We start from the raw sequence: 13877 nt of genomic DNA, 5'->3' as shown, positions 1-13877 counted from the left end.
ACGAAAACAAAAGACAACAATATTTTACTTTTAATAATAACGTGTTAAGAACGTTACAAACCATAATAATTGTTACTAAATTAAATTTTGTACTGGTTAATTTTTGTTTATTTTAATCGATTTCTATCTTGGTGCTATTTTTTTGACTGATGAATTTCTTATGTATTTATATATTATGAAGTTTTTCTTTAAAATTTGCATCTAATTTTCAAAACTATTTTTAAGGTTTGAAAGTTCATTGAATTAAGCATAAATTTATACAAAAACAACAAAAATTAATTTAACAGTTTTTACGTAATATTATTATAAAACAATATGAATGTCGTGGTGCTATTATTTTGACCGCAGCTGTAAGACCATAGTAAATTGGACCTACAATGGTTCAAAATCGGAATAAATATTTTTTAACCCGAATTTTTTTTTCACCAAAAGTTTTTTTTTCCGCCATATATTACAAAAAAAATTAAATTTAAAAAAAAAAAATTAATTAAAAAAAAAAATAGGAAAATTTTTTTTTTTACAAAAAATGAAAAAAAAAATTTGTTTACCTAAAAATTTTTAAAATTTTTATTTTGATGTATAATTTGGTGAAGGGTAGATTCGGTTATATTGGAAATATTTAAACTTAAAATTCCTTTTGTAATATTAAAATTTTATAAAAATAAAGGAAATAGATTTTATATAAAATGTTTATGTTTCTATTGATTTATTGTTCAGCGATTTTTAAAAATAGGTCAATCAAATAATATAGCTTCAATATAGGAAATGTTATTAACATTTATTTTATATTCTTGTGAGAGGACAACAAAATCAGACAAATTTAAGTTGCAGCTTCTAATATTAAGATACTAGTTAGCTTTTTAATCAAAGTAGGACACCGTGACGTCTTTCGTACTTCTAAACCCCATGTATGCTTTAAAATTTTAACATATAAAGGATATATAAAACACAAACAATGTTTCTACTTATGTCCGTTATAGACTCTGAAACCATTCAACCGATGAGCTCCAAAAAGGATTTATTATAAGGCAATTTTTTGATGATGGTTTTAGACACCTAAAACACTGCATTAGGTCCATTCGAGAAGCCGAATTTCTAGTTTTCCCATACAACATTTTTTCCTAATTTTAAACTTGTGAAAATTTGTATGACTTAAATTTCTCCCGATGTATAAATCCACTGAGAAGGGATTTTTCGAAGGGGTTAAAAACTGGTAAAATGTGTCTCTACATCTCCATAACTGATAAAGTTAGCACCAAAAATCCAACATAATCTAAATTTATGCAAAAAATTTGTGAACAGTTGTGTGGTACTTTTTAATTTTTGAACTTTTAAGGTGATAAAAGGGGCGAACACCGAGTTTTGGTACATTTTTTTCTATCCGATATCCCAGAAATTAAATTTAAATGGAAAAAAAAACTCAAATGGATTTTAGCACTTTTTAGAAATTTGATCGTATAATTGATCACTCTTTTTGGTAGTTTTTTTCAAAAACATTTTAATAAAATGTGTTATAAAATCACTCCATTAAAGAAGAAGTTTTAAAGAAATATGTTTTTTTCTTTCGAGGAACAAACAATGTACCAAAACTTTTTGAAACATAATGGTTCCTGGACTAATTTTTCTTGCTAATTTGTTTCTGTTTTCGGTTTCAAATCGGAGAAGTATATTTCTACATCAGTAAAAACTGAGTGGTTAATAGTGGCTTTCACCAACAGGTATCAATACCAATCGCTAAGTGTTGCGGGATTGAACTGGAAATTGTTGGAAATTGTTTATCTTCTTTTTTTCAACAAAAAAAACAAACTATTTTTATTTTTTATCACATTTTTGAGACATTTTACCATCAGTAGCGTAAATTTAACATCCCAATATTCAACTCTTTCAATTCATATTTATTTAATATTTGACTGGACTTTTCTGAGAAACCACAAAATCATAATATTAATAGGCAAGTCGATTTCTTTAGACCCCTTTTACGTTCACATTATACATTCAATTTGGACAAAAAATATACCATTTTATAGGGATTTGTTCACAGATGTGCAGAATATATATTTTATTGAAATCGGTTCAGTTTTTTAGGAGTTATAAGCGTTTAAAGATGTTACTAACACATTTGCAAAAACTTGTACATGTGAACCTTAAGCTAAAATGTAAACAAAGCAATGCATGTTTGTCCAATTTGTTGTTGTAAATAAATAAGAGAAACAATTAAAAAGTATGATTTCGATCTGTTTTAAGTGAGAGTTGTTATAGAAAACAAAGAAGAAGACTTTAGTAATTTAAAGCCACTTAAAAAAATATATTTTGAAGGCGTTTTTTTTATTTTCTAACTCCCATATGCATAAGCAATTTTTAAATTTATCAAAGGTTTATAAAACAAACTTTCCATTCAAAATTGTTCTTATAAACCTTTGACAAATTTAAAAACTGCATATGGGGGTAAATATGTAATTGCACATAAGTAAATAGTTATTTTATAGTATTTGCAGAACTATTATTGTGACGGTTTTCAAACTTCATACGAATCAATTTCTTATCACTGCATGAAGTTTAATCAAAAATGGTACTGGTACAAATGTTGAGTCACCTCCCATACAAAGTAAATTGGTATTTCTAAATATTTTGTGAACTATAATTGCAAGATTTTGAATTTTGTCTAAATAGCTCTTTTATCATTTTGCATAGTTTCACTGAAAATTTTGGGGATTGGAATAGTGGGCTTGGAACACCCAATACAAAATAAATATTTAATTTCGAATATCTGGAGAACTATAATTGTAAAAGTGTTTAAACTTTTTACGAATTAAAAACGAATTTATTCCTGTTCCCTGTTCGAAGTTTAGCTAAGCATGTTCGGCTTAGTAGGAATGACCCCTCCATTATAAAGGAAAGTTAAAGTAAAGCTTGATATTTACATAAAAGGTTTAAAAATGGGTGGGATCAGAGCAGTGGATTGGTATCTCCCATACAAAATTAGTTAGTTATTTTCGAATATCAAGTGAACTGTAATTGAGAGATTCTCTATATTTTGTATGTGTACACTGAGGGAAAAATGACGTTGCAAAATCGACAACGGTTGGTGTCATTTTGGCACCATACGGTGTTACTTTTTTTCGACACCGTACGTTTACAATTTGTAAACAAATGGGTACGAATCGACAACGCAATGTTGTTAAATTAAACGCCGACGCATCTCAACGTGAGTTGTTGACAAGTTATTGTCAAAGTGTTGCGGCTAAACTTTTTGCTCTGCTTTGTTTTTATAAGTGAGTTTTAAATTTTATTTACATTAAAAAAGTGAAAATATTTAAAAATGAAAATATGTATAAAAGAAAGTGTAATTGTGTTTAATAGTGAATTTGTGTTGATGCAGATGAAGATTCAGGCAGTGCAAGAAATGAGAAGATCAAATTGACAACGGTCTGGTGTCAAATCGTACACGAACGGTGGCAATTCGGCAACTGAATGGTGTCATTTTTTCGTTGTCAAATTGACACCGTTCGTGTACAATTTGTGCACATACGGGGTTGATACACTATTGACACCGAATGGTGTCAAATCGTACACGGATGTGTTCATTTTTTCTCTGGGTGTAGTTAGGTTTTATCAGAAATCCATTCATATTTTTTTAATTTTACTAGGGTAGGGGTAGCGAAGTGCACCGGGTTATACTAGTATAAATTAATATTTGATTTGACCGCAGATTATGGGCGGCAAATAGAAATTCTAAACAAAATTGGTTTTCAACAAAATAAAATTTTAAAGATCGTTTAATTATTTTTCGCAAACTTTATTTATTAATCAATGTATTTGTTTCAAATTAAATTATTTAGAAACAGCTATCAATGCTGGGCAAGCTGCCGTCACAGTATTTCCAGGTAGACCAAGCGGACCAACCCTGTTGACTCAACACCTTGCGGGCACAGGTCACCGAAGCACTGATATTATCCGACAACAAAGCATCACAGCTTACTTTACATTCGTTGTAGGAGAAACGTCCATTTGAAGGTTGACACCAATAGTAATTGTTGATTTGGAAAATGCCATAGTCATTGGAACCATTAGAGTTGGTGGCACCCACTACACCAGTACGGTACGAAGATTCATGCTCAGCAATGCAAGTCCAACGGGCCAATTGATCCTTGGGTACACCCAAATTGTACATGGCTTTGGCCAAAGAACAACGGTTATAGGTTGTAGCCAAGGCAGGAGTAGCCAAAGCTAAAGCGGCCAAAACTACGATAATGAATTTCATTTTTGTATTGTAATTCAAAGTGAACGTAAAAGTAAACTGTGATAATTGTCTAAAATTTAACCACAATTTATAGTTGATTTCTGAAACTGATAACATTATTTTAATTGCGAATAATCAGTGTATCATTATTGGTACTTTTATGAGAAGGGGAACTGTCTGAGTGGTACATACTCACCTTAAAGTACTAATGTTAAAAATATAGTTATGGATTTGAGAATTTGTTTACATATTGGACATTAAGTACATGACCAGATATATACTACAAACTATATCTCTGGTTCAATAAACCTCAGAATACTCGATTTAGATAAAAATATTTTAGAAAACCCCTAATAGAATGACACAAAACATTCAACGTAAATTTACTTGGAACTACGTACATATATTTATAGAATCATGACAAACAATATTGTGTCAAATAAGCGATAAGTATTTATTTGAAGTATTTTTAGTAAAGTGCAATAATTGTAACTAAATAAGAAAATTCAATAAACGATATTCTATTAAAAATATTGTTGTAAAAATAAGCAAACATCTCTAATGTCAGAGGACTTACATAAAACTAGAATTTTATATGAAAGGGACCTGTCACTTTAACATGGCAATTTCCTAGGAAGATATAAATTTACAACTTTTAGGCACTCTGTTTTGAATATTATAATACTGATCATAAAATTATATTTTATTTTTTTTTAACAAATTATTAACTTTTTGACACAATTGGACAAGTGAGGTAATAGCTAAAGCTTTTAAAACAATTGATACAAATTTCTAGCGGGCATATGACAACCGAATTTTAATGTCAATGCTAAAAATTAAAGACAATTTAAAACCTTTTTAATGTTATTTATATATGTATTTGAGTAGTGTAATCACCGCTTCCAAACTAATTTTCCAGAAATTATAAAGGTTTCCCTATTATGTTTTCCTTTTGAAATTAAGAAGACATTCAACTTTATTATGATATACTGCCAAATTATGAATAAAAAAATTCAGCGGGAGTTTGTTCCCCGGGAGTTTTTTCCCATTGAATTTGAATAGGAAAAATGAGGAAAGGGAAAAAACTCCCGGGAAATTTTTATTCATAATTGGGCTGATATTTAAATATATTCTTAATACGTCTTCATTTATTATTTATGTAGCCACTTAAAGTATTTACTGGCTACAATGTTGTGCATTAAGACTTTTCCAATTTAAAGTATTTTTAAATTCATCCTGTTGTTTAATGATTACACAGGACAACAAAATCGAAAAATAGAGGCTTTTTAAACCACTAGACAATTTTGTTGTTTGTATTGTGGTTCCAGTAGTAAAAATAATGTCCATATTTTAAATTCTGAAATTTTAAGTAAAATTATAAATTTTGTTATACGAGCCCGGAGAATTCCCGACATATTGATGTATGAATCATGTATGTAAGTTATTTAGGGGCTACGGAAAGTTGATTTCAACATACAGACGGATAGACGGACATCGCTATCTATAACGATCCAGAATATATATACTTTGTGGGGTCGCAAATGAAAAATGTAGAAATTTCAAACGGAATGACAAACTTATATACATATATCCTTGCCACTCCTGGCGAAGGGTATAAAAAAATCAAAATCAAAGTTTGACATTATAGGGGTAAATATTGAAAACTCTCCCTAGTAATTCTACCTTCTACAATTATTGTATCATGGATTATCCCTTATATTGTTTTGTCATAGTTTTGACGATGAAATTTTATTATGATACAAACGTTTTTGAATAATATTAATAAGTACTCAGTATTGTCGTAACATAAAAGTATGTCGATATCTATAATTATACATCTACTTTAATTTTAAATACCTGTACTCCAAATTGAGTAGGTCTCATTCAAGCATATTTCCTTCATACTAAGTACCACTAATGCACTGACTATGAAAAATTAAACTAACTGATAACAGTTTTAGAAATCAACTATAAATTGTGGTTACATTTTACAAAATTATCACAGTTTACGTTCACGTTCATTTTTAATTGCAAATATGAAATTCATTATCGTTGTTTTGGCCGCTTTAGCTTTGGCAGCTCCTGCCTTGGCTACAACCTATAACCGCTGTTCTTTGGCCAAAGCCATGTACAATTTGGGTGTACCCAAGGATCAATTGGCCCGTTGGACTTGCATTGCTGAGCATGAATCTTCGTATCGTACTGGTGTAGTGGGTGCCACCAACTCTAATGGTTCCAATGACTATGGCATTTTCCAAATCAACAATTACTATTGGTGTCAACCTTCCAATGGACGTTTCTCCTACAACGAATGTAAAGTAAGCTGTGATGCTTTGTTGTCGGATAATATCAGTGCTTCGGTGACCTGTGCCCGCAAGGTGTTGAGTCAACAGGGTTGGTCCGCTTGGTCTACCTGGAAATATTGTGACGGCAGTTTGCCCAGCATTGATAGCTGTTTCTAAATTGTTTAAAATACATTAATTAATAAAGTTTGTGAAAAATACTTGAACGAAGTTTAAAATTGTATTCTAATCATAGCTGTAACTTGTGAATAAAATACAAAATATAAATATTTTTTATATTATTTTAGCTTTTGTTTCCAATTATAAATATTTATTTTCCAAATTATTTATTAGTTAATTAAAGTATTTCTCTAATTTATTAATAATATTTACAGTTAAATTTATGCATATTTATATCTTTTAAAACCAAATAAATAATAAATAAAATCATTTTATATTAGTTTAATTAAATTATATTGATATTTTTTTAGAAAATAGTAAAATTTTATATATTCAAATAAAACAAAGTTGAATAAAATTTAAATTTATTTCATTTAGATACAAATAAAATCAACTAATTTCTTTGGAATATTTATTCAAACAAAACACAAAAAACTAAAATTATTCAAACAAAAAATGATTGAATAGAAATAATTCTAGTAAAACTTTAGAAATATTTTTATTTCTCACAAATTTGAAACAAATAAATTTATTTTTCCAAAAATTACAGAATAGAAATAATTCTAATAAATGTTAAAGAATATTTTTATTTCACAATAATACTGATGTAAAATGTCTTCTGATTGCATTCTGAGTTGAAAAAGTTATTTTCGAAACGAATTACAAATTTTTTTCAGATTCAACTTGTTTTTTCTTAGATATTGTTTCTCTGATATCTAATATTCTATTTTTAAAAACTACTAATTAATCATTGATTATCACTAGAATATGGACACAGATTAATGGTTTCAATTTGAGGTTTATTATTAATTTAAATTGTGAAGAAGAAAATGAATTATTTTTAAAAACAGTTTTTAAAGTAACTAGTTGTTCAAAATGATCGTCTTACATGGCATTCCTCCTAAGGCTATTTAATAACCCTGCAAGTGAAATTAGACGTTCAAAATATCGTTGAATTATTTTTGAAAGTTGTTTTTGTTTATTTATAGCAAACGAAGGATCTTTTTCATAATCCTCGGAAGAAAAATCTTTATCGTCCGAGCTCATTTTCACAAACAAAAATATTTTTTTATAAAATTGTTCAAAAATTTGTTGTTAAAATATTTGATTTTATTTTCACAAATAAAATTATTCAAAGAAAATTTCTATGAATAAAAAAGTATTATAAAATTTTTTGTTGAATATTTAAATATTTTTCTTTTTTTTGGAGAAATAAAATTATTCAAAGAAAATTGCTTTGAATAAAATCTATCAACAAATTTTCGAATAAGTAAAATAATATTTTATTCATAACTAGTTGAATAAACTAAATTAATATTTCATTTTTACTATAAAAATATAATTTGAAAATAATTACATGTTTTCATATTGATTAGAATATTTTAAAATCTATTCATTATATAATAAATAAAATACAACTTATTGTTACTAAAATACAAATACTATTAGTATAATTTTATAAATGTTTATTAAAAACTTTTAAGTATAATTTATTTAATATCGTATTCTATTGAAATCAAATAATATTTAATGCTTTATATTCTAAATAGATATATATTAATTAATATCCTATTTTGAATAATATAGAATGATTTCAATATAAATTTATTTTTTTAAATGTAACTAAAATTCAAAAATAATTAAGCTTTTGGAAATATTTTGAATAAAAATATTCACAATTTACAGCTATGATTCTAATGCCGTCCTTAATTTGTCTTAAACATAATTCCACTTTCAATTTAATATATTTTTGAATTTCTGTTATCAATATCGGTAATTTTAAGAATTAAAAAAACCTATTTTCTTAAAAATAAAGGAAAAATATTTTTTGTATAAAATTTATATACAGTGGTGGCCACCAATTTAAGACAAATACTTTAATTTTTTTCATCAACTGAATTTTAAGTGCGATAGAGCCAAAATAAAAGGACCTCTAAGGGTATGAAATTTATTATTAATGTTTCTAGTTTCTGAAAAATGTTTGGAAAAATCGGTAAAACATATGTATATGGACAAAGATATGTGGAAATACGTTGACCCACCTCAGCGAACATCCGCTGTTAATAACATGATATGACCGAAATAAATGGAACTAAAAATACGAAATTTGGTCCGAATATTTTATAATAATAAAAATATAATGATATAAATGTGAGAAAATATGTTTATTTAAAAAAAAATTTTTTTGGTCAAGTTGTAGAAAAATTTTATGTGTTCGTGGTGAATATGTATGAATTGACTCAGTCGAATAAAACACACTTGTGTGTTAAAACAATCCTCATGCATACATATTTGTGGAAATATTTGAAAAAATAATTGACAATCACGTGGAATTTAGCAAAGAATTTTTGTCTTAAATTCCTGGCCACCACTGTATTTCTATTGATTGATTGGCCAGGCCAGCGTTTTTAAAAAATAGGTCTATAAAATGTTTCGTGTTTCGTCTATTTCTGAACTGATGTTTTTATGTTACTGAAATCGTTTAGTGGGGACATCATCAAGATGAAAACATCGAGGACAAACCACTTCAATAATAAAACGCAATAACTCCACTTTTAACATTTTTCTTTTTTTGACTGAATCCATTAAAATCCATATAACCACTGTTAAAAACCTAACCAAAGATCAGTAATTTTACTGTAATTCAATACCGAATCGTATATGGTTCATATTGTATAGACCTCTGAAGTTCAGAAATGAATAACTTTGGAAATTACAAATTGGGATTCCAATGGCTTCAAAAGTTACGGTAGTTTTTCTATAACAAATTACATTAAGAAATGTAGTGAATTTTAGAACATTTATGGTCTAGTAAAATAAGGATTTTAATTCGGAATGAAATAAAAATTAGCATAGACCTTCGTATTACTGTTCTAAATTTGAAGATAAAAGCTACGTAAACAACTTACGTTACGCGAAATATTGAACGTCAAAGGTCACAACAAATATTAAAGACGATTAAAGAAGAATATAAACGAAGAATATGGAGAACGTAAATCTATTATTATCTGTAGTAGACAAAATGTCACCTACTCAACTAAGGGATGAATTGGAAAAATGCAATGAATCAGTAACTGGATCAAAAGCTGTTCTTAAATTTCATTTAATGAATATTGTAGCAAAAGAAACAGAGAACGCAGTACTACACATAACGGTGAAGAAAATCAACAAAAATCAATTGTCCATAGTACAAGAGAACTCAATAATTTTCTAAGTTTCAAGGATTTTGAAGGAGCTATAGACACATTCAGTGGGGAAGATCAAGATGTATCTGTTGAATACTGGTTATCTACTATTGATGACATGGTAAAAATATTTAAATGGTCAAAATGCAAATCAAGATGGAAACTGAGAAGGACCTAATACTACTTCAATAAAGATTGTTTGCCAATTGTCTAAACATTTTAGTATTCAGTGATATTCTTTGAATTATTACAAATAAATTATAATAAAAAAATGAACTTAAGCCTAATTAAACTTTACTTTCAAGTTATAGATTTGTATTATATGTAAAGAAGCTGAAAATAGATTATAGACGGCAAATATAAATTCTAAACAAAATAAAACGTAAAAGATTGTTTAATTATTTTTCGCAAACTTTATTTATTAATCATTGTATTTATCACAATTTAGAAACAGCTATCAATGCTGGGCAAGCTGCCGTCACAGTATTTCCAGGTAGACCAAGCGGACCAACCCTGTTGACTCAACACCTTGCGGGCACAGGTCACCGAAGCACTGATATTATCCGACAACAAAGCATCACAGCTTACTTTACATTCGTTGTAGGAGAAACGTCCATTGGAAGGTTGACACCAATAGTAATTATTGATTTGGAAAATGCCATAGTCATTAGAACCATTAGAGTTGGTGGCACCCACTACACCAGTACGATACGAAGATTCATGCTCAGCAATGCAAGTCCAACGGGCCAATTGATCCTTGGGTACACCCAAATTGTACATGGCTTTGGCCAAAGAACAGCGGTTATAGGTTGTAGCCAAGGCTGGAGCAGCCAAAGCTAAAATGGCCAAAACAACAATGATGAATTTCATGTTTGCAATACAAAGTTAAAGTAAACTGTGATAATTGTATAAAATGTAACCACAATTTATAGTCGATTTCTGAAACTGATAACATTATTTTAATTTAGAATAATCAGAGTGCTAGTGGTACTTTTGTGAGAAGGAGAATTGTCTGAGTGCTGCATACTCCACTTGAGTACTAGTGTTAAAAATATGAATAGATATGCAATTAAGCATTTTCATATATTTGACATTAAGTATATCGATGGCTTAATTTCAATGAAAAAAGAATTATATTAAATAACTTCATTAAAATAAAAAAAAATAAATTTTAAATAAGAAATAAAATGTGATGTCTCTTCTTATTAAAAATTTCATTTGAACTTTTTTTGTGTCTAAAATTTGATGGATTTTAATAATTTGTTTCCTTGTCCTGTAAAGTAACAAAAAATCGAGTTACGCCTTTTTTATATTAAGCCATCGATATGTAGGTCTCTCTTGATATTTTTAGACTATGGAGAAAATAATCTGTAAATTAAACTCTTTTATTCATTATAATTATGTATGTTACAAACTTTGAATTATTATAATTATGTATTATCGATTTCAAACATCTTTGTCGATTTCAAATATCATTGATAAATATCATGATAAATGCAGCACAGATGAAAAGTAGCAAAGAATTGAGAAGAAGTATCATGACAATAAATGTAAGTAATTTTTATGGATATCTTAAATGAGGATCGGCTCCAAAGAATACCGTTATGAGTGTCTTGAATAATGGCAATGAGTGTTTATACCCTTCACCATGTTTGTCATTCCGTTTGTAATTTCTACAGTTTTCTGGATCGTTATAGACATCGACACTGACATCTAGCCTGTACGTCTGTCTGTTGAAATCAACTTTCCGAAGTCCCCAAATAACTTCACTATAGTCCAACATAGATTACTATTTAAAATCAAGAAAATAGGTCCATAAATGGCCAAGATATAAATAAAAACCCCCAATACCTCTATTTTTTCACCTATTTTAATCAAAATTTTGTTCAACTAAATTTTTTTTTAACAATAATTTCCCTTTTCACCAAAAATTTATTTTTTACCAAATTATTTTTTTTAACAAAAATAGTTCTTCGTATTTATCTTAAAGTATGCCGATTATGATATCCATAAGCCGAGAGCAACATAATATGGCAAGTCCTTTATCATAAAAATTGTCGCAAACATATGTATACTTGTTTACTGTACATATATATGGTTGATACAATCATGTGAATCATAAATTAACTATATTATGGTTACCACGTGTAGAAACATGTGGAACAATGACGGTAGAGTGCAGAAGACGCTACAAGATTTTACAATGGAAATCGAGCGTTTGCTACAGCTTATTTATCCAGGGGAATAAAGATAGAGGCATTTGTGAATGAAATTCGAGATCCAGAAATAATACATGCGGTTTGTGCCACACCAAAGTCCTCATTCACTGAATCCGTCTCATTCGCACTGGTACAAGAGACAGCGAAGATAATTTCAAAGCGGAAATTGAGGTTGTCGCTGAAAATGAGAGAAATATGGTCTACGAATTAAAAGAGGCAGTTTTAAAGGCTTTAAGAGCCTGCCACTGGCAATGGTAAAGTTAATGTGGCATTAGCGTGAATCATGTCTTTATTGTTACCGATATTGTGGACGATGTAATCAATGGTGCAGACTTCATGATTAGTCACAGCATTTCTTTGGATATGGGACAAAGTCATGAATTGGCGAAATGTTAAAATACCCCATCGGATATGAGAGCAAGTCTCAAGTAAAAAAGTTAGTATTTGTTCAGCACCAAAAGTTGCCACTGCAGTCAGAGGATTTGGTATGGGACGTGAGGAAGAGGAGGATTGTATAGACAATATACTTTTTGATAAAACATATCGGATGTGTAATCTTTATATATACATACATATAATTCTTCTGTTCGTGTGTTAGTAACTAAACTCCTCCTTAACGGCTGGGCCGATTTCGATGAAATTTGTTGTGTGTTCAAGGTTTTCGTTTTATGAATTTATCATTTAATCCGTACACTGCAAATTTTCAATTCAAAATATTAATTTCCTCGTTATATATAGTAACGGTATTCACAATGTAGAGTAGACTTGGCCTAGTAAAAAAGCAGGAAAGCTATTTATTGACAAACATTTCAATTTCAAAATAGCGGTATTCATGATGAAGAGCTCTTGGCCTGGTAAAAGTGTAAAAAAGCAATTTAGTGACACAAAATTTTACACATTGTGAACATACCTTTAAAATAAATTTTATTCTCGAACCATAGATTGCATTTGTAATGCACTTTTCGATTTCTTTCTTCGGATTTGTCCACATTATTTTGTATTATATTTTTTTTCTATAAAATTTATTTACAAATAATATTGAATTTATTTCCAAAACAAAAATTAAATGTCATGAAATATCAAAAACAAAATTACCTCAAATAGTTTAGAAAGCAAAAGTGTAAAGAAGTAAAAAAGTAGTTCTAATGTATTTTGTTTTTGGTTTTTGCTAAACTGCTCTTTTGCTATTTTGCTAGAGAAAGTACTCTACATTGTGAATACAGCTAATGTATTTTGTTTTTAGTTTTTTGATATTGTTCTCTTTTACTACATTACCAGACCAAGTACTCTACATTGTGAATACCGCTAGCATATTTCAGCATCTATTTTTGATAAAACCTATCGGATATGTAATATGTATTGTTACGAATTTGCATTAGCGATTTGAATTTAAAGGTCAGCAACGTTCATCGTGTTTATAAACATTTACATCAGTAGAAGGTTTTACTTCTCAACAATGTTGATAGCATGCTATTGATTATCATTGTAGAAAGTATGGTAACACTGAATGTTTAAGCTGCTAACCAAGGCGTATTTATGCATCTTGCTGCTAAAATTAATATCGAAAGCTCTATAATTGAATATACGAGTTTTGACCGTTTAGAACAATCTAGACTACTCGGATGCAGATGGCATTGTCAATAAATAGTGGCAGAGGTTGCAAACGTGAATGAGTTTATTATAAGCGCTGTTAGAGTTAACATCAACTATATCTTGTACATTATAAAGTGTCATTTTAAGTGTGCGTAATTTTAAACTACTTAACAGTTTT

General features: G+C 28.7%; 3 protein-coding genes across 3 annotated transcripts; 1 reads left to right on the top strand and 2 right to left on the bottom strand.

Annotated features, from left to right (window-relative positions):
- Nucleotides 1-3829: 3829 nt before the first annotated feature.
- On the bottom strand, nucleotides 3830-4287 carry LOC135950980 (lysozyme 1-like). Its single transcript, XM_065500526.1, has one exon. The coding sequence runs from the start codon at nucleotides 4259-4261 to the stop codon at nucleotides 3836-3838; it is 426 nt and encodes a 141-aa protein (XP_065356598.1). The 5' UTR covers nucleotides 4262-4287; the 3' UTR covers nucleotides 3830-3835.
- A 1958-nt stretch (nucleotides 4288-6245) lies between these two features.
- Nucleotides 6246-6715, top strand: LOC135950252 (lysozyme 1-like). The gene has a single exon (XM_065499793.1). It carries the CDS (start codon nucleotides 6277-6279, stop codon nucleotides 6700-6702), a length of 426 nt encoding a protein of 141 aa, XP_065355865.1. The 5' UTR covers nucleotides 6246-6276; the 3' UTR covers nucleotides 6703-6715.
- A 3611-nt stretch (nucleotides 6716-10326) lies between these two features.
- LOC135951111 (lysozyme 1-like) lies at nucleotides 10327-10776 on the bottom strand. Its single transcript, XM_065500692.1, has one exon. It carries the CDS (start codon nucleotides 10755-10757, stop codon nucleotides 10332-10334), a length of 426 nt encoding a protein of 141 aa, XP_065356764.1. The 5' UTR covers nucleotides 10758-10776; the 3' UTR covers nucleotides 10327-10331.
- Between the last annotated feature and the right edge of the window lie 3101 nt (nucleotides 10777-13877).

The sequence above is a fragment of the Calliphora vicina genome, chromosome 2 (assembly GCF_958450345.1).
Source record: "Calliphora vicina chromosome 2, idCalVici1.1, whole genome shotgun sequence".
In the NCBI taxonomy this organism is placed as follows: domain Eukaryota; kingdom Metazoa; phylum Arthropoda; class Insecta; order Diptera; family Calliphoridae; genus Calliphora; species Calliphora vicina.
Note: the sequence above shows the minus strand (reverse complement) of the source record. Positions and strands in the feature narration are given on the sequence as shown.

Excerpts from the sequence above, each read along its gene's own strand:
- LOC135951111 (XM_065500692.1), bottom strand. The coding sequence starts at position 10,757 with ATGAAATTCATCATTGTTGTTTTGGCCATTTTAGCTTTGGCTGCTCCA.
- LOC135950980 (XM_065500526.1), bottom strand. The coding sequence starts at position 4,261 with ATGAAATTCATTATCGTAGTTTTGGCCGCTTTAGCTTTGGCTACTCCT.
- LOC135950252 (XM_065499793.1), top strand. The coding sequence starts at position 6,277 with ATGAAATTCATTATCGTTGTTTTGGCCGCTTTAGCTTTGGCAGCTCCT.